The sequence below is a fragment of the Chiloscyllium punctatum genome, chromosome 15 (assembly GCF_047496795.1).
Source record: "Chiloscyllium punctatum isolate Juve2018m chromosome 15, sChiPun1.3, whole genome shotgun sequence".
Taxonomy (NCBI): domain Eukaryota; kingdom Metazoa; phylum Chordata; class Chondrichthyes; order Orectolobiformes; family Hemiscylliidae; genus Chiloscyllium; species Chiloscyllium punctatum.
In genome coordinates, this window is record NC_092753.1 from 72,502,002 (window position 1) to 72,521,943 (window position 19,942).

A 19,942-nucleotide genomic window follows, 5' to 3' on the forward strand; every position below is an offset into this window, starting at 1 on the left:
TTAATAGTCCCATGCTATGTTTTATAATGTTCTGGTGAAAAGTGCTTATTGGATATTTCAGTAATTTGAAGATAGTATATAAATATAACTTGTTTTATTTTGAATATTCTCTTAATTTGCAGATTTCTTGTAGCCTGATATTTTCTATATAGAATTGTAACAGAATGGAGTTCTTTTGCAAATGGTTTTTGATGGTTTAATTTTAGTTTTAATTTTAACTTTAGATGCATTTGAGAATGAAATGGGCAAGAAAACACGATTGATGAATATCTTAATCCAACTCAGAAAATGTGTTGATCATCCTTATCTTTTTGATGGTAAGTGGAACTCTGATATTTCATTTCTGGGATCTAGATTTAAATTTAACCCAGGTACTGGAAGAGAATAGGAATTTTAAGGATTCCAGTTAAGATGGTTTGGGGTAATTTTTAATGCTTAAAACTAACAATGAAATGGCAGCTTTTACTGAAAGTCGACTGAAACTGTGTAGCAATGACTGAGATTGTGTTTTTATGGGGATTTCTCAGATTCTTTGGATGTTGAAAAATGCCTCATAGTTTATTACTTGAGAATTGCAGTCATTGTAATTAGATAGGAAAATACAGCTGCTAATTTGTGCATAAGGTCACCCATGTGACAGGTTAGTTATTCTCTTATTGGTGGTTTTGGTTAAGGAAGGAACGTTGGGTGTTTCACTGGAAAAAAGAACTGAACTTCTCTTAGAAATGTTGAGTTTGTGATATATTAAATAGAGTCAAAGAGATATACAGCACAGAAACAGACCCTTTAGTCCAACTCATCCATATCGACCAGATATCCCAGCCCAACCTAGTCTCACCTGCCAGCACCCGGCCTATATCCCTCCAAACCCTTTCTATTCATATACCTATCTAGGTGCCTTTTAAATGTTGCAATTGTACTAGCTTCCACCACTTCCATTTGGCAGCTCATTCCATACACATACTACCCTCTGCATGAAAATGTTGCTTCTTAGATCTCTTTTATATCTTTCCCTCTCACCCTAAACCTATGCCCTCTACTTCTAGACTCCCCCACTCCAGGTGAAAAATTTTGTCTATTTATCCTATCAATGCCCCTCATGATGTTATAAACTGTCCCTACTGAACAATATGGAACAGTTTTGCCTTTTCGTGAATTTATACACTTCTTCATTTTCAGAACATGTGCACTTGCTGCCAACACAAAATGTGTTTATCTCTGCTGAATGTGCAAAAACATCAATATGAAAATTAAGGAATTTGAAAAGTCAAATTTCTATAATGAATTATTGATGCATATTTTGCAGGAATTGCTGTATTCATTTCTGAAAGAATGAATGGAAATAATAAGCATGCTGAGTTTTCAGTCTTATAGTCTTTCCTGAATTTGCTACTCTTGTGTTTTTTCCTTAGGTGTGGAACCGGAACCATTCCAGATTGGGGATCATCTTGTGGAAGCAAGTGGCAAACTTCACTTACTGGACAAATTGCTAGCATTCCTGCATTCCAGGTCTGAGTGCTAGATATTAATCTGAAATCACAGTATTAGTGCAGTGAAATTATTTTACATTGGTTGATATGCACAAACTTAGTCATGTTTTTGATCATGATTCAAGTTTTATAACAGTATCTGCTTAAGGGTTGCAGAACTACCAGAGTACAAGAAGTAAAACTGGCTCTCGTCATTAATAGCAGTATAATCCGGTTTCCTCCCACACTCCAAAGATGTGCAGGTCAGGTGAATTGGCAATGCTAAATCGCCCATAGTGTTAGGTAAGGGGTAGATGTAGGGGTATGGGTGGGTTGCGCTTCGGCGGGGCGGTGTGGACTTGTTGGGCCGAAGGGTCTGTTTCCACACTGTAAGTAATCTAATCTAAAATATCAATTTTCATATTTAAGGTTGTCTGAAATTTTAGCTAAAATGTGACTGATGAAATATTTCATTATTGATGAAAGCTAAATCATTTGTAAACAAATATATAGCATACTGGCTTAAAAATCATGCATTCAAGTACGTTTTTTTGACTGCATGCCATACATGCACAGATATAGTCAATATTTTTCAAGCCATCTTTCTGGACTTTTTTAGTTTGTTGAGTTTGTAGTATTTAAAGAATTTGATTATGAGAACAATATGCAATCAATATTACATTAATAGGAAACTGTTGCAAATTATGTCATATAAATTTGAGTTTTTGCCTCAAAGATTAATCTGGTAGTTTCCATGAACATAAGAATAGAAAGAAAACATTAATGTATGAAGCTTAAAGATTTGTTTTGGTCTTTTTTGTAATATTTAGCACATTTTATTCCTACACTTATCCTAAGATAAATTAACAATTTAGTTACTTTAAATATGGTTAAAAATAAGCTAGTTGAATTTGAAAGGGAAAAGTAAAATTGCCCAAGTCTTATCAGACCACAATACTGTTTTCTCATTAGAGACCACAATGTTGCTGTATCATTAGAGAGAGATGACTGATGGTTATTCAACCTGACGGTCATGATGCCTCAGGCGAGGGGAGAGCTTAAAAAGAAGTGTCCTTCGTGGTGAGCTCAGTGCAGAAATTGTGTCTGCGCTGTTGGAAGCACTCTATATCATTAACCAATCTCTAGTATAAATACTATCATCCAGTGGGGCAACTGTATCAAGTTGTTTCATTATCTTAGCAGAGTCATTTGTGTACAATCATGTTACTTGTAAAGGAAGATCAAACCTGAAGAGTGAAATGCAACTTAACTAATTGATATATATATTCAGCTACAATTTTACATTAATCTTACAGAGGTCATCGTGTGTTGGTGTTTTCTCAGATGGCAAGAATGCTGGATATCTTGCAGGATTACATGGAATATCGAGGTAAAAACCACGAATGATTTTGTATATTGATTATGTTTAAACCAAAATGTTGAAAACAAACAGTTGTGGAACATTATAGTTTGCCTCATTTTCCAGTAATGTAACCATCTGAGGTTTCAGAAATGTCCTCCATTTTGCCTGATGTCAGCTGAACTTCTAAGTCTTGGCAAAATAAAAACTGAGAATGGTAGTATTTCATTGTGTAACTTGATGTTACTTTGAAGTAAAAAAAATTCTTATTGCTGCTTGCATAAGTGGACAAGTTAGAACTACAGACATCTTGTCCTGGATGTGACGAGTTAAAAGAAAACAGATGATTTTGGTTATTCCAACAAAGTGTGAAATGTGTGTTGTATGTAGTAATTTTGAACACTGCTTGTGGAAGGTGATGTTGAAAGAAGGGATACATGGTGGTGTGATTTGCTGAAGGTGGTCTCCCTACATCCACCTTGACTCACGTTGTTATATTTACAAATCAAAGCTCACTAATCTTCAGTTGTCTGAAGACAGGTGTTGGCTTATACTAAATGCCATCAGAGAGGCATGCTACAGTCTTAACATATAACTCATTTCTACGCAGGAGTGACACTATCTGATCCTCCAACATGTCCAGTAAGTGAACATGATATGTACTTCAGTCCAAGCTCTCCTTCTATCAGTGTATGCACTCATGAAAGATTCTTGTGTGATATGAAAAAATGAGTCACTTGGCTCAGTTACAGGTGCCTATGGTGTTACTATGTGACCATAATCTATTGCAGTTGTGCTGATTGCAATAGGTGTTGGCCAGTCTGTTGTGATGTTGCTATAACATCTATAAGAATGTTGTGCAGAGAAGCAAGTTAGACTAGATGATGTTCTGATAGCAACCTTCTTTTACAAAGGCATCTCATTGGATCTGATTACCTGAATGTAGTAAACATAAACTGGCCATTTGGAAGCAGGGGTTTCTCTTCCATGTCTATCATAGCAAGAGCTCTTTTTGCTTTCCTATATAAAAAGAAATGAACTGTGGATGCTGGAAATTTTAAACAAAAGCTAAAAGTGCTAACAAAATACAACATGCCTGGCATGATCTGGTAGAGTTAAGGTTAAGTGACCATTGATTTTGCCTTGTGCAACTTCCCTAAACTGTTCCAGTGCCAACTACAGCTTGATAATCCTTCAAAGTGTGGCTTTGCTGTCTTGTGCAAGCAGGAATAATGGTGACATTTTGGAATTTGAAGAAAGAATATTTAAATGCCTCTATTACTTGTGTGCAGGTAACATAGTCCCTGTTTCAGGCCTGAGAAAACCAGTGGTCTATCTAGTGAACTTCTCCACAATACATGCATTTCTAATAGCCTTGAATCCTGTTCTTTGACAAAGCCTGTCTAGCTCCTTGTTGAAACCCATTAAGAATTCTTCTTCCAGCAGGTGGTTCATTCCCCACACTTGCCAAATATTTTGTTGAAGTGATTGTATATCATGAAGCTTGAAGGTGTTTTATTGGTAGAATTGTTTCAGGACGAAACTTTAGAGCTGTGAGTTTAACAGAGTTTGAAAATGAAATGCTCATGCTGAAATGTACGAAACTTGAAACCTGAATTTGATTCCTGTTCTCCAGCAAGACAATGATATCTGCTGGTTCAGGAGGGAATTAATGTCTGGGTATAGAAATGCAGCTCAGCAGTTGACATTTTTGGAAGTCTGTTCAGGTGGAAGGAGAATCTTCTCTTATTGTTTCCACAAATGTTTTATCTCTCAAACAATAGCACTAAACAGATTATCTATCAATTTATCTTAATACCACATTTGCTTGCGTAATGGTGATTATTTGGTTGAGAAAGTGAACAGCAATGTTTACATCTTTCATTCTGGAACTAAGGAATGACCCTGTGTGTCTCTCCTGAGGGGAATATCAAGTACCAATTAGGGAATTCTTTTTCATGATTTATTTTGTTCTAGTAGAATTTCTAAGGAGATCTGTCTCTTGATTAAATTTTAAAAATATAAACCATAAGTATTAAGTTAGCCTGGGACGGTGTTTTTTTTTAAAGAACAGTAAGACTGTGCTATTTTCTGGGTCTGTAGATTGTGAAGGAGCAAAGGTGGCCTTTAGTAGAGTGATATGCTGCTCTAGGTGGATGTAGGAGTTTAGGAGAAAGTGAGGACTGCAGATGCTGTAGATCAGAGCTGATAATGTGTTGCTGGAAAAGCGCAGTAGGTCAGGCAGCATCCAAGGAGCAGGAGAATTGATGTTTTGGGCATGAGCCCTTCTTCAGCCCATTCCTGCTGTAGGAGTTTAGGGAGAGCTTGCACATAACAGAGGATTATGTCTGCAGGAAATGTCTTCGATTGTGAATACTATCAGACTGAATGGATCGATTGGAGCGACAGTTACAGGCAGTGAGGAATTTACAAGCGCTAGAATGTGTTATGATTGGCAATTACAGGAAGGGAGAAAAGCTGCAGATACAGTCAGATAGATGAATTAACTCCAGGAAAGGTAGAAGAGGTAGGCAGACAGTGTGGAGTGTTCTGTGGCTATCCCCATTTCAAACAAGTATGCTGTTTTGGAAAATGTAGGGGGTGATGGACTTACAGGGGAATGTAGCATGAGCAGCCAAGTTTCTGGTAGCAAGACAGGCTCTAAAGTAATGAGGGGTACGTCGGGTTCCAAGCGATTGATTGTGATAGGGGACTCTAGTCACAGGCACGGTCAGACCTTTCGGCGGCCAACAGCGAACAATCAGAATGGTGTGTTGCCTCCCTGGTGCCAGGATCGAGGATGCCTCAGAGAGTGTGCACAGTGTTCTCAAAGGGGAGAGGGACCAGCAGGAGGTCATTGTACACCTTGGAACCAAGACAAAGGAAGGGAAAATGAGATTCTGAAGGGAGAATATAGAAAGTTGGGCAGGAATTTAAAAAGGAGGTCCTCGAGAAGTAATATCTGGATTACTTCCAGTGCTATGAGCTCATGAGGGCAGGAATAGGAGGATAGAGCAGATGAATGTGTGGCTGAGGGGCTAGTGCATGGAAGAAGGGTTCATATTTTTGGATCATTGGAATCTCTTCTGGGGTAGAAGTGACCTGTACAAGAAGGATTGATTTGGAAGGGGACTACTATACTGGGAGGGAGATTTGCTAGAGCTGCTCGTGAGGATTTAAACTAATAAGGTGGGAGGGAGTGGGACCCGGGGAAATAGTGATGAAAGAGATCAATCTGAGATTGGTACAGTAGGGAAAAGGAGTGAGTCAAACAATCAGAGCAGGCAGGGACAAAGCAGAGAACAAAGTAGGATTGAGAAATTAAAGTGCATTTACTTCAATCCAAGAGGCCTGAAGTTGAAGGCAGATGAACTCAGGGCATGACTAGGAAGATAGGACTGGGATATTATAGCAATTGCAGAAATGTGGTTCAGCGATGGACAGGACTGGCAGCTTAATGTCCCAGCTTAATGTAATGATACAAATGCTACAGGAAGGACAGAAAGGGAGGCAAGAGAGGAGGGGGAGTGGCGTTTTTGATAAGGGATAGCATTACAGCTGTACTGAAGGAGGTTATTCCTGGAAATACATCCAGGGAAGTTATCTGGGTGGAACTGAGAAATAATAAAGGAATGATCACCTTATTGGATTGTATTATTGACCCCCTAATAGTCAGTGGGAAATTGAGAAACAAATTTGTAAGGAGATTTCAGTTACCTGTAAGAATAATAGAGTCATTATTGTAGGGGATTTTAACTTTTCAATCCTAGACTGGGACTGCCATAGTTTAAGGGTTTAGATGAAGAGGAATTTAAGAGTGTACAAGAAAGTTTTCTGATTCAGTATGTGGATGTACCTACTAGGGAAGGTGCAAAACTTGACCTACTCTTGGGAAATAAGGCAGGGCAGGTGACTGAGATGCCAGGGAGCCGCACTTTGAGGACAGCGACCATAATTCTATCCAAAAGGCTGAAGTTCAAAATTGGAGGAAGGCTAATTTTGACGGTATTAGGCAAGGACTTTCAAAAGCTGATTGGAGGCAGATTTTCGCAGGTAAAGTGACGGCTGGAAAATGGAAAGCCTTCAGAAATGAGATAACAAGAGTCCAGAGACTGTATATTCCTGTTAGGGTGAAAGGAAAGGCTGGTAGGTGTAGGGAATGCTGGATGACTAGAGAAATTGAGGTATTGGTGAAGAAAAAGAAGGAAGCATATCTCAGGTATGGACAGGATAGATCGAGTGAATCCTTAGAAGCATATAAAGGCAGTAGGAGTATACTTAAGAGAGACATCAGGAGGGCAAAAAGGGTACATGAGATAGCTTTGGCAAATATGGTTAAGGAGAATCCAAAGGGTTTTTTTCAAATACATTAAGGACAAAACGGTAACTAGGGAGAGACTAGGGCCCCTCAGAGATCAGCAAGGCGGCCTTTGTGTGGAGCTGCAGGAGATGGGGGAGATACTAAACGAGTATTTTGCATCAGTATTTACTGTGGAAAAGGACACGGAAGATATAGAATGTAGGTTATAGATGGTGACACTTTACAAAATGTCCATATTACAGAGGAGCAAGTGCTGGATGTCTTGAAACTCATGAAAGTGGATAAATTTCAATGATCTGATCAGGTGTACAGAGGGAAGTGAGGGTCATGATTGCTGGGCCCTCCCTGAGGTATTTATATCGTTGATAGTCACAGGTGAGGTGCCGGAAGGCTGGAGGTTGGTTAGCGTGGTGCCACTATTTAAGAAAGGTGGTAAGGAAAAGCCAGGGAACTATCGACTGGTGAGCCTGACATCGGTGGTGGACAAGTTGTTGGAGGGAATCCTGAGGGACAGGATTAACATGTGTTTGGAAAGGCAAGGACCGATTAGGGATAGTCAACATGGCTTTGCATGTGGGAAATCATGTCTCACAAACTTGATTGAGTTTTTTGAAAAAGTAACAAAGAGGATTGTAGGCAGAGTGGTGGATGTAATCTGTGAGGACTTCAGTAAGGCATTCAACAAGGTTCCCCATAGGAGACTGATTAGCAAGGTTAGATCTGATGGCATACAGGGAGAACTAGCCATTTGGATACAGAACTGGCTCAAATGTAGAAGACAGAGGGTGTTGCTGGAGGGTTGCTTTTCATACTGTGGAGGCCTGTGACCAGTGGATTGCAACAAAGGTCTGTGCTAGGTCCACTACTTTTTGTCATTTATATAAATGACTTGGATGTGAATATGGGTATAGTTAGTAAGTTTGCAGATGACACCAAAGTTAGAGGTGTGGTGGACAGCGAAGGAAGTTATCTCCGAGTAAAGCAGGATCTTGATGAGATGGGCCAATGGGTTGAGGAGTGGTAGCTGGAGTTTAATTTAGATAAGTGTGAGTTGCAGGACTTATGCACTTAATGGTAAGGTCCTAGGGAGTGTTGCTGAACAAATAGACCTTGGAGTGCAGGTTCATAGTTCCTTGAAAGTCAAGTCGCAGTAGATAGGATAGTGAAGACGGCGTTTGTAATGCTTTCCTTTATTGATCAGAGTATTGCGTATAGAAGTTGGGAAGTCATGTTGCAGCTGTACAGGACATTGGTTAGGCTGCTTTTGGAATATTGTGTGCAATTCTGGTCTCCTTCCTATCGGTAGGATGTTGTGATGCTTGGAAGGGTTCAGAAAAGATTTACAAGGATGTTGCCAGGATTGGAGGATTTAAGTTCTAGGGAGAGGCTGAGTAGGCTGGGGAGTAGGCTGTTTTCTATGGAGCGTAGAGGCTGAGGGGTGACCTTACAGAGGTTTATAAAATCATGAGAGGCATGGATAGGAGAAAGAGACAAAGTCTCTTCCGTGGGGTGGGGAAGTCCAGAACTAGAGGGAATATGTTTAGGCTGAGAGGGGAAAAGATATAAAAGGGACCTAAGAGGCTACTTTTTCACACACAGGGTGGTGCATATATGGATTGAGCTGCCAGAGAAAGTGGAGGCTGGTACATTTGCAGCATTTAAAAGGCATCTGGAAGAGTATATCAATAGGAAGGATTGAGAGGGATATGGATTAGAGTGGTACTGGAAAAGCACAGCAGATCAGGCAGCATCCAAGGAGCAGGAAAATCGATGTTTTGGGCAAAAGCCCTTCAGGATCCAGGATCTGCAGTCCTCACTTTCGCCTTAGAGGGATATGGGCCCAGTGCCGGCAAATGGGACTAGATTAGGTTAGGATATCTGGTCGGCGTGGACGAGTTGGACCAAAAGGTCTGTTTCAATGCTGTACATCTCTACGAATCTATGACTCCAAAATAGACTGATAGAGTCCCCATTACCTGCCAAACTCCCAAGTGTGTTTTGATAGGGATTTTGGACAAGTTTTGTTATTCGTAGGCTTTTTGTTTTGTATTCAAGATAAGCAAGATTAATTAATAACAAAACCTGCTGGAGAAACCCAGCAGGTCTGGCAGCATCTGTGGGGAGAAATCAAGTTTATGTTTGGGCTCAAGTGACCCTTTCTAAAACCAAAATTAATTAATAACAGAGGGATTGAGGGCTTTCTTACAGGAACTGCATTCAGAACAGTGCAAGGAGCATATTTAAATAAAGTCCTAGAAATGTACCAACTGATGAGCAGAACTACTGACACAAAATAACATTAACCTATGAATTTATATTTCAGACATCCCAGAAGTTTTTGTGTTCAAATTCCATTCCAGAGATTTGAGCATATAATTTTTGTTAACACTCTAATTTAGGACTGAGGGAATAAGACACTTGGAATTGCTGAATTTTCAAAGAGATATTAAATGTTTGTCCTTTCTGAGCAATGACACCTCTTCAGCAAAGAGCAGGGCATTCTCAGTGGTGACTGGCCCAATAGTTATCCTTCAACAACATCCCTAAAAATAAATAATCTAGTCACTTTTACATTGTGAGTTAAAAACAGAAAATGTCTGGCAGCATTTGTGAAGAGATATTGTAGTTGCAGTTCTGTGGTTTGCAGTTCTGAAGAAGGGTCACTGGACCCGAATTGTTGTTTCTGTTTTCTCACCACAGATGCTACCAGATCTGCTGAGTTTCTCTTGCAGTTTCTGTTTTAGTTTCAGATTTTGAACATCAACAGTTCTTGGTTTTTTAATTACATTGTGAGACTTTGCTGTGCTTTGCCACATTTTCTCTCATACAACAGCAACTACACGTCATAATACTCAATTGGCTGTAAAGTACTGTGAGAAGTCCTAAAATCTTGTAAAGCACTCTCTAAATGCAAGACTTTCTTTTGTACTTGTATGATTCTTTTCTTCAGGTTACAGCTATGAACGCTTGGATGGATCAGTACGAGGGGAGGAGCGATATCTTGCTATCAAAAACTTTAATCAACACGATATTTTTGTTTTCCTTTTAAGCACCCGAGCAGGTTAGTAGAAAGACATGTTCTAAAATTAGTCTCTCAGTTTGGAATCTTTGAATTTTACAGCATAGTCCTGACTGTCTGAAAGTGTTATGAAAACCCTATTCCTGTACTCTTTCTATGTTTCTTTTTCAAATGTAGAATGGTTACAGCACAGAGGAGACCATTCAACCTGTCTTGTCCAAACTGGCTCTCTGTCAGAATGACTCAATTAGTCCCACTTCTGTCTTATCTCTATAGCCCTGCAAATATTTTCTGTTCAGATAATTATCCAATTCCCTTTTGAAAACCATGACTAGGTCGTCCTCCTCAGGAAGTTCATTCCTGAACCTAATCACATAAATCCAAGTTTATTTTTCTCATTATCCCCTTCAGTTCTTTTGCCACTCACATTAATTTCAAACCCCTGATTCTTGACCTTTCTGCCAGTGGGATGCATTTCTAAGGAGAACCGCCTCAACTTCACCCATAGAACGTAGAACAGTATAGCAATGTACAGGCCCTTCAGTCCTTGATGTTGTGCTGATCTTTTATCCTACTCTAAGATCAGACTAGCCTACATACCCTTCATTGTACTGTTTTCCATGTGCCTATCCAGTTGCTTAAATGTGTCTGATTCTACTTTCACTGCTGGCAGTTCATTCCACGCACCCACCACTCTGACATCCCCCTAAACCTTCCTCCAAATCACCTTAATATTATGCTCCTTCGTGAAAGACATTTCTGCCATGGGGAAAGTCTCTGGCTATCTATTCTCGCCTCTCATCATCTTGTACACCTCTATCAAGTCAACTCTCATTCTCCTTCGCTCCAGTGAGAAAAGCCCTAGCTCCCTCAACCAAAAGGTTGCCCTAGCTCCCTCATTTGACCCTTGTTCATTGTCTTTGATGTCAAGCATTTCACCAAGTTTAACAACCCTAGTAAAACTAGAGCATTGGAAATCTGGGTAAACTCTCTACTACTTTAAGTCATAGCTAGCACAGAGGAAGATAGTTGTGGTTGTTGGAGTTCGGTCATTTCAACTCCACATCTCTGCAGGAGCTCCTCAGGGTAGATATTTTTAATCACCCTGTTAAGAAAGATTAAGCAAGACACATTTCTGGAGCAGTTGGAACATGAACCCAGGCTGTCTGGCTCAGTGATTGGGATCAGCATGCTGAGTGAACATCAGCCTCTAATGCCAGTATATCGCCCCTTAGAAAAGGGCCCAAAACCTTTCAGAGGCATTTCAGCTGCCGTCTAACAAGTGCCTTGCATAGTTTTAGCAAGACTTCCCGATTTTAATACTCTATTTCCTTGGAAATAAAAGCCAGCATTCCATTTGCCTTCTCTATTATCTGCTGAACTTGTATGCTACCTTTTTGAGATTTATGCACCCATTTTTTTCTGTTCTGTACCTCTTGCTATATTTCTCTATTTAAATAATATTCTGCTCATCTATTCTTCCTGACAAAGTGTATAGCCTCACATTTTTCCCACATTTCTTCCATCTGCCAATTTTTGCCACTTAACATGTCTATATCCCTCTGCAGACTGTGTCATTGTTACCGCTTGCCTTCCCATCTATTTTTGTGTCATCCACAAACTTGGTTATAGTATATTCATTTTCCTCATCCGAGCATATATATAAATAATTGTGGCTCTGGTATTGATCCCTGTGGCAATCAGTTACAGTTACTTTCCTGAAAAAGTTCCCCAAAATTCCAACTCTGTCTTCTGTTGGTTAGCTAATCCTCTATCTAGCTAATATACTATGGGGAATCGATTTAGCTCAGTTGGCTGAATTGTTGGTTTACAGTGCAATGTGATACCAACAGCGTGGGTTCAATTCCCATCACCATTTGAGGTTACTATGAAGAATTCTCCTTCTCAACCTCTTCCCTCCCCTGATGTCTGGTGACTCTTAGGTTATCACCACCAGTCAATTCTTTCTAATGAGAGAAGCCCCTATGGTCTGGTAAGACTATGGTGACACAACAAAATGTACTACCTCCAACATCATGGACTCATCCTAAGTAGCCTAATGTGTACCTTATCAAATGCCTTCAGAAAATCCAAATATATTAAATCCCCTGCTTCCATTTTATCTATCTGCAATAGAGTTAGGATTGCTTTTGTTTCTTCTTTGAAGAATTGTAAATTTGGCAGACTTGGTTTTCCCCCTCATGAAACCATCTGCTTGATCATATTATGTATTTATAAATGATGTACTCTTACATCCTTTGCAAAGACTCTAATAATTTTCCAAGAACAAATATTAAGCTAACTGGTGTGTTGTCTCCTTCACCTTTCAAATAAAGGTGTGATATTGGCATTTTTCCAGTCCTCTGGAACTTTTCCAGAATCTAAGTATTCCTAGAAGATTACTGCCAATGCATCCACTATCTCTGAAGCCACTTTCTTTAATATCCTAAAATGCATCCTATCAGATACAGGGGACGTATTTTTCTTTGGCCCATTAGTCTCTCTAGTGATAGTTATTGTATTTATTTCCTCTCCTCCTTTTGCCCTTTGGTTATTATTAATAATTTTGCTTTGCTATTAGTGTGTTCTACTGTGAAGAGGCTTCCTCTAAGGAGGCCACTGTTTCTGCAGTTTCCACCCTTGCTTCCTTAGATGGATGTCATCCAGGCTCAGTGATTTATTAATATCAAGTGCAACCAGCTTATCTATTACAAGATTGTAGTCCATTTATTATTTAAACAACTTCCTCATTTGTCTGCCATAATGAAGACTGATGTGATTAACTCTTTAGTTGTGTCCTCTGCTTCTGCTATTTTAAAATAAACTAATTAAGCCAATGAAACTAAATTAGAATCGATGGGCACTAAGGGTCACTGTAACAAAAATAAAATCAGATGGGAAACTTATAATTAAAGGTTGGTGGCATTTTTCAGGTAACGGTGCCCATAACAGTTGGGAAGGTCTGAAGCGTTTCAGCAGACACCAAATGTTCCCTTTCAAAGGGCACCCATGCATGGTTTTAACCGCACTAATGAGGACTCAGCTTTAGGATGCAATGTTACATACAGTGGACCCCTCCAGAGCCCACTGTCCGCACCTGTTTGTGACCACCTGGGCCAGAAGCAGTTGCCCTTTGATCTGCTTGTCCTGTCCTTACCAAGATCAGGAGCATGGGGCTGAAATCCAACCAGAAATTTAAAGGAGCCACTGACAATACCAAACAAAAGGGACTGCAGCCTATTATAATCCATATATTCATTGTCCACGAACTCCTTGAACCAGTCAAAAATATATACAAGCTAACAGTATCTGAACCTATAAGGCACAGGAGCAGAAATTAGGCCATTCAGCCCATTAAGTCTGCTCCGCTATTCAGTCATGGCTGATAAATTGCTCAGCCCCATTTTCCTGCTTTCTTCCCATAACACTTGATCCCCTTGGTACTCAAGAACCTGTCTATCTCAGTCTTAAATATACTGAATGTCTTGTCCTCCACAACCTTTCATAGATTGAATTCCATAGATTCACCACTCTCTCCTGAAGAAGTGGTGAAGATGTTTCTCTTTATCTCTGTTCTAAAAGGTCTTCCCTTTAGCCTAAGGCTGTGCCCTTGGGTCCTAGTCTCTCCTACCAATGGAGATATCTTCCCAAAACCTACTTAGACTATGATTGTGCAGGACAGCTGTTTTCTGCTTCGACAATTTTAAATGAACCAAACTAACGTTGACAGCCCCTAAGGGACTGTATGAAAGAAAATCAAAATTTCAAAGGACACTTGTCAAATTTAAATTAAAATACCATCTTGTGATGGAATGGTACTCTCCAGCATCTGTGGTACCTACTGATCACAGTAGACCTGAAGCCAGTGGATATTATGTGCTACTTCTCCAAGGACACCCTGATGTGGACATAACTATGGATGAAAGGCAGGCAGTCAATTTTAATGAGTCTCTTCCATGGCCCACTGCCTGGACATATTAATAACCCCTTCAGCCAGACCATGAAGCAGTGCCACATCTGACGTGTGCTGCCTGTCCTTTGTTTCTACTATTGCAAATAAACAAAATAGTCGACCAAATTAAACCAAGCTAGAACTGAGAGTCCTTTATGGTACTCTGTAAGAAAAATAAAATGAGAAAGGAAACTTATAGAATTTTAATTTTAAATATCATTTTGAGAGTTGATGATGCACCCCAGGTCTCGTGGTGCCCAGCGGTTGGAGCAGGCCTGAATAATATTGGTGGATAAAGTGTGCTCCCTCTCCAAAGACAAGCTGACATGAATGTATTCATAGCAGTCAGGTTCAACTCTCTCCTCCAAAGCATGATGTCTGGATTTATTAGTGGTCCCCTTAGTCAGACCTAGGGGGAGACCCAAAAGGAAATCCTCTGACCTTTCCACCTTTTTCTGCACAAGGTGGCCAAAGATTAGGAACATGGAGCTGATACAAAACCAAAAATGTAATAATAACTCCTTTAAAAATCTGACAGAGGGCTGTAGTCTACAGTATTTAAATATGCACAGTATATAGACTTCTCAAGTCTGCTAAAATCTGTGCCTCTATATGTGCATCCTGCTTTTGATCACTAATTGCTCCCACCCCTCCAAAGCTGATTACCCTTTTAACTCCTTAGTAATTCAGAACACCTCTATCCGGTCCTCCTTTGATCTTGCTGTTATAATTAAAACAGCAACAGTTTCATTAGCCTTACCTTATCATTAAAGATATTTTTATCAACCTGTCGAGACATGTTATGATCCACCTCAGGAACAGGTGGGACTTAAATCCACATCTCCCTGTCCAGAGATGGGGACAATACCATTGCAACACAAGAGTCCCTCCTGATTCCCAACACATCATGTGGAGGTGCCAGTGTTCGGCTAGGGTGGACAAGATCAGAAGTCATAAGACGCTCAGTTATAGTCCAACAGGTTTATTTGAAATCACGAGCTTTCAGAGCGCTGCTCCTTCGTCAAGTGAAATGAAGGACTTCACCTGACGAAGGAGCAGCACTCCAAGTGCTTGTGATTTCAAATAAACCTGTTGGACTATAACCTGGTGTCATGTGACTTCAGACTTATTCCCAATATACTTCACCTTCTGCAAAGTTGAGTTGATCTGTTTTTTAACTAGGTGGTGTTGGAATGAATCTTACTGCTGCTGACACTGTGATATTTGTGGACAGTGATTTTAATCCTCAAAATGATCTCCAGGCAGCAGCACGGGCTCACAGGATTGGCCAGAAAAAGTAAGTGAATGAATACTCTATAGAATCTTTATTACATATCGAATGCTGATAATTATAAATTCTTGAAGGATTTTGGTGTCACTTCAAATGTCTGGATTGTGCATCTTTTGTAAGCTTGTTAAAAACGTAGTCAATTTTCATCTTCTATAAATTATCTTTTTAAAATGTATTCCTCAGAGTTCTTTTGTTTGCAGTTAATCATTGAAGGTTGATATTGTTTGTCATTGCTGTCATTTTTATTTCACAGAGCCAATCTGTTTCGTCTTGTTAGCCTAAATTGTTGAAAAGAGATTTTTGTTTCTAAGATATTAATAAAACAATTGATGACAATTCTGCAAGTGTGAACCAGATCAAGTACTATAGGTTGAGATGGCACATTGACTTGCAAAGAGAGAATCCAAGTACAAAATGGCAGTTAACATAGAAGGAACGGAGGAATCTTCTACCGACATGCAAATAGCAAGTAGTAATAGTCCTACATCATGCTTTTGGTCCCTAATAGGATTTTAGGCTAGAATACTTTATAAGTACTTATCTGAAGAAGATCTTTGCTTCCTCACTCTTCACTGGAGTCATACCGGAGGATTGGAGGAAGGCAAATGTTGTTCTGTTTTCAAGAAGGGGAATAGGGAAATCCCTGGCAATTACAGACCAGTCAGTCTTGCGTCTGTGGTCAGTAAGGTTTTGGAAAGAATTAAGATTTATGACTATTTGGAAAAGCATGGAGTGATTAAAGGCAGTCAGCATGGCTTTGTGAGGGGCAGGCCATGCCTCACAAATCTTATTGAGTTCTTTGAGGAGGTGATGAGACAGGTCGATGAAGGTCGAGCAGTGGATGTGGTGTACATGGACTTCAGCAAGGCATTTGATAAGGTTCCCCATGGTAGGCTCATACGTAAAGTCAGGAAGTATGGGATGCAGGGAGATCTGGCTGTCTGGATTCAGAATTGGTTGGCTGACAGAAGGCAGAGAGCGGTTGTAGATTGAAAGAAGGTCAGTGGTATCCCACAGCGCACTGTTCTTGGGCCTCTGCTCTTTTTATAATTTTTATAAATGACTTGAATGAGGAGGTTGAAGGGTGCGTTCATAAATTTGCTAATGACACAAAGGTTGGAGGTGCTGTAGATAGTATTGAGGGCTATTGCAGGCTGCAGCAAGACATAGACAGGATGCAGAACTGGCCTTAGAAATAGCAGGTGGACATTAACCTGGATAAATGCGAACTGATGCATTTTGGAAGGTCAAACTTGAATGTTGAATATAGGATTAAAGACAGGATTCTTGGCAGTGTGGAGGAACATAGATCCCTCAAAGTTGCCACCCAAGTGGATAGGGTTGTTAAGAAAGCATATGATATTTTAGCTTTCATTGACAGTGGGATCGAGTTTAAGAGCTGCGAGGTTTTGCTGCAGATCTGCAAGACCCTGGTGAGACCACACTTGGAATATTGTGTCTAGTTCTGGTCGCCTTACTAAAGGAAAGATGCAGAGGCTTTGGAGACGGTGCAAAGAAGGTTAAGCAGGATGCTGCCTGGACTGGAGGGCTTGTCTTATGAAGAGAGGTTGACTAGGCTTGGACTTTACTCTCTGGAGAGGAGAAAAAGGAAGAGAGGTAACCTGATCGAGGTATACAACGTAATGAGAGGCATGGATAGAGTCAATAGCCAGAGACTTTTCCCTAGGGCAGGATTGACTGGCATGAGGGGTCATCATTTTAAGATATTAGGAGGAAGGTGTAGAGGAGATGTCAGAGGTAGGTTCTTTTTGCAGAGGGTTGTGAATACATTGCCAGTGGTGGTGGTGGAAGCAGTGCCATTAGGGACATTTAAGCGCCTGCTGGACACGCACATAGACAGCAGTGAATTGAGGGGTGTGTAGGATAGGTTATCTTATTTTAGATTAGGAATATTCCTCGGCACAACATCGTGGGCCGAAGGGCCTGTTCTGTATTGTACTTTTTTATGTTCCTTTGTAAATACTGATACAATGTGGTTAAAAATCAGTGAAATCAGTTGATAGAGATAAACAGTGGAAAATTGCAGGATAGACAGCAAAGGTGGCCATGTCTGGAATAGAGAAATCATCTGGTATGGCTTTGCTTCCCAGAATATGAAGGGATGTTTGAGTGATGACAGTAGGAGAGTTTGCCAAGGGAAGGTGACAAAGGACTGGAGGGTGAAAATCTGACACCCTTAATCAAGAGAGTATATAATGACATTGCTGATTTCTACAGGTTGGTTGGTTTAACATCAGTGAAGGATAAGGTTGCCATTGGGGCAAAGGCATGCAATTTTACTTGTTCCCTGGTTCTGGTTATATGCCACATTAACTTGTTAGAGAAAGGCAGTGTGTCACTAAATGTGCTGCCATTTGTTTCACTTATCTGGCTGGCAAAGTAGAATAGTTGTTGGTGTGTACAGATAGTGAGCTGTGGGTATGAGCCTTGCAGCAATGGAATTTGTGATTTTGCATCCTCTATTAAGTTGCGTACTCATCCAACAGCACACTCACTACCAGCTGCACATTACAATCATTAAATTAGCAGACAGCAGTAAGCTAGCGCACTGCCTACATTGGAAGCAATAGGTACTGGGTATTCCTGCATCACAATCCCCAAATCCACTTTTGTTCACTGCCCAATTTTGCTCTAATAATTTGAAGTTCAACTTGTTAATAAATGTGTACTTTCTCATTTCTTTTTGAAAGTGTGTTTCAATGACAAAAGTGTTATGTATTTCTGTCAGCAAGATCTAAAGTGTAATTTTAACAACTTATGTGAAAAGAATTGAAACTATTTTGAATTTCTTCTGTTTTAAATTGTGGGACCAGTGTCTCACTGTTGCCATTTGTATAAACATTGAGTTTATGCTTGACTAAATTTATAAAATCCTGCATGGCATCATACATATTAAAGCCAGGTGCTCACTTGTCAAGATAAATTGAAACCATAAAAACAGTTCTCTCCTGTAAAGTAATGTCTTTATATTGAAAGGCCAGTCAAAATTATTCGGCTAATTGGAAGAGACACCGTTGAAGAATTGATTTACAGACGAGCTATGTCAAAACTGAAATTGACAAACACATTGATTGAAGGTGGTCAGTTCTCTATGAAGGAGGGAGAAGAATTACCTGCAACTTTTGATATGCAGGTGAGAGTCTGTTTGCACTTATTGTCTAAATGGACAAAGGGTTCATGGTTTTTCTTGCATCTTTTATTGCCATTGTTGACCATTAGTTTGTCTTGCATTTTCTGCAAATGAAATTTGCTTTTGAAGCAATATGAAGAATTTGATTTTCTGTGTAAAGGTCTACTAATTTTCTAACTCTTCTGCCAACTGTTTTAATTTTGTTGTTCCTGCTAGTTCTTCTTTATTCATTAATGGCAATAATTTGTTAATGGGATCAGTCACCATTTACACACTGCAAAGAATATGCTGTAAATTTTGCATGAAGCCTTTTAGCAAGTTGGTAATGGATTCTACTGTTGTCTTTCTAGTATTCCCCATCAATATGCAAGACTTTAATTGTGCATACAGTATCATCACTTTCAGCAACTCCACTGAAGTGCTCATCTGAATCTTCCTGAGCAGAGCCTTTGGCAATCTTCAACCCATGCTATACTCACCCTTGTCCTGCCTGCAGGCCACTCATGACTGGTGTCTCACCATCTGCTGATCCTTCCTCAAATACAGGCTTTAAATTAATGGTGCTGTAGTAACATTTTGAATTTAAATCAGTGACTCGATACAGTATTTCTAGTATTAAAAGACTGAGTTATAATAAAAAATTGGAGAACATTTGACTCCTTGGAAATAGGTAATTCAAATGCAACTATGGAGAGAAATATAATAAATCATAGAATAAAATAAATATGGAACATCATAATTAAATTGACAGTATAACCTGGCACAGGGGTGAAGGTTAGTAAAAACAAATTAATATTAATGGCAGGAAATTCTTATCTCAAAGAGTAAGCAACAAATTGAACAGTTGATATGGTAAGATAGATTAAAAAAACCCCAGAAATCATTTAAGAAACTACTAGTTCTTGATTTGAATGATGTACTAAAGGAGATTAAAATCCTTTCCAGGTGGCTGAACCCCTGAACCTGAGCTTTCCAACTAAGCCCTCATCTTGTGTTATATTAATTGGAAACTGATCAAGGTTTGCATTCACTACTGAAACAAGCAGACCTTAAAGGTATTAAATAGTCTGTTGCAAAAGAAATTGTGTAATCAGATAATTTGGCCATGTTAAATTGCCCATAGTGTTAGGTGCATTAGTCAGAGGGAAATGGGTCTGGACAGGTTACTCTTTGGAGGGTAGGTGTGGACTGGTTGGGCTGAAGGGCATGTTTCCACACTGTAGGAAATCTAAACTAATCTAAAAAATGTAGCTTTCTTTCATAATTGTAAATGAATAAAATGGTTGAAAATACCAAGTCAACATAAAATCAAGGTTAGTTGACTTGTTTTATTCTGCTGTTTTAAAAAGAAATTATTTATTTAGTGGTGATTCGAGAGC

The 19,942-nt window shown here is 39.6% G+C and overlaps 1 protein-coding gene across 4 annotated transcripts in view; it reads left to right on the forward strand.

Annotated features, from left to right (window-relative positions):
- chd1l (chromodomain helicase DNA binding protein 1-like) overlaps positions 1-19,942 on the forward strand; it is a 91,420-nt gene that overhangs the window by 44,412 nt on the left and 27,066 nt on the right. For all 4 annotated transcript variants that reach the window (XM_072585454.1, XM_072585456.1, XM_072585455.1 and 1 more), the window contains 6 exons: positions 225-317; positions 1,413-1,509; positions 2,786-2,859; positions 10,101-10,211; positions 15,304-15,418; positions 18,410-18,566. In XM_072585454.1, coding sequence (XP_072441555.1) covers positions 225-317; positions 1,413-1,509; positions 2,786-2,859; positions 10,101-10,211; positions 15,304-15,418; positions 18,410-18,566 — 647 coding nt within the window. The remainder of the gene's footprint in view (positions 1-224; positions 318-1,412; positions 1,510-2,785; positions 2,860-10,100; positions 10,212-15,303; positions 15,419-18,409; positions 18,567-19,942) is intronic.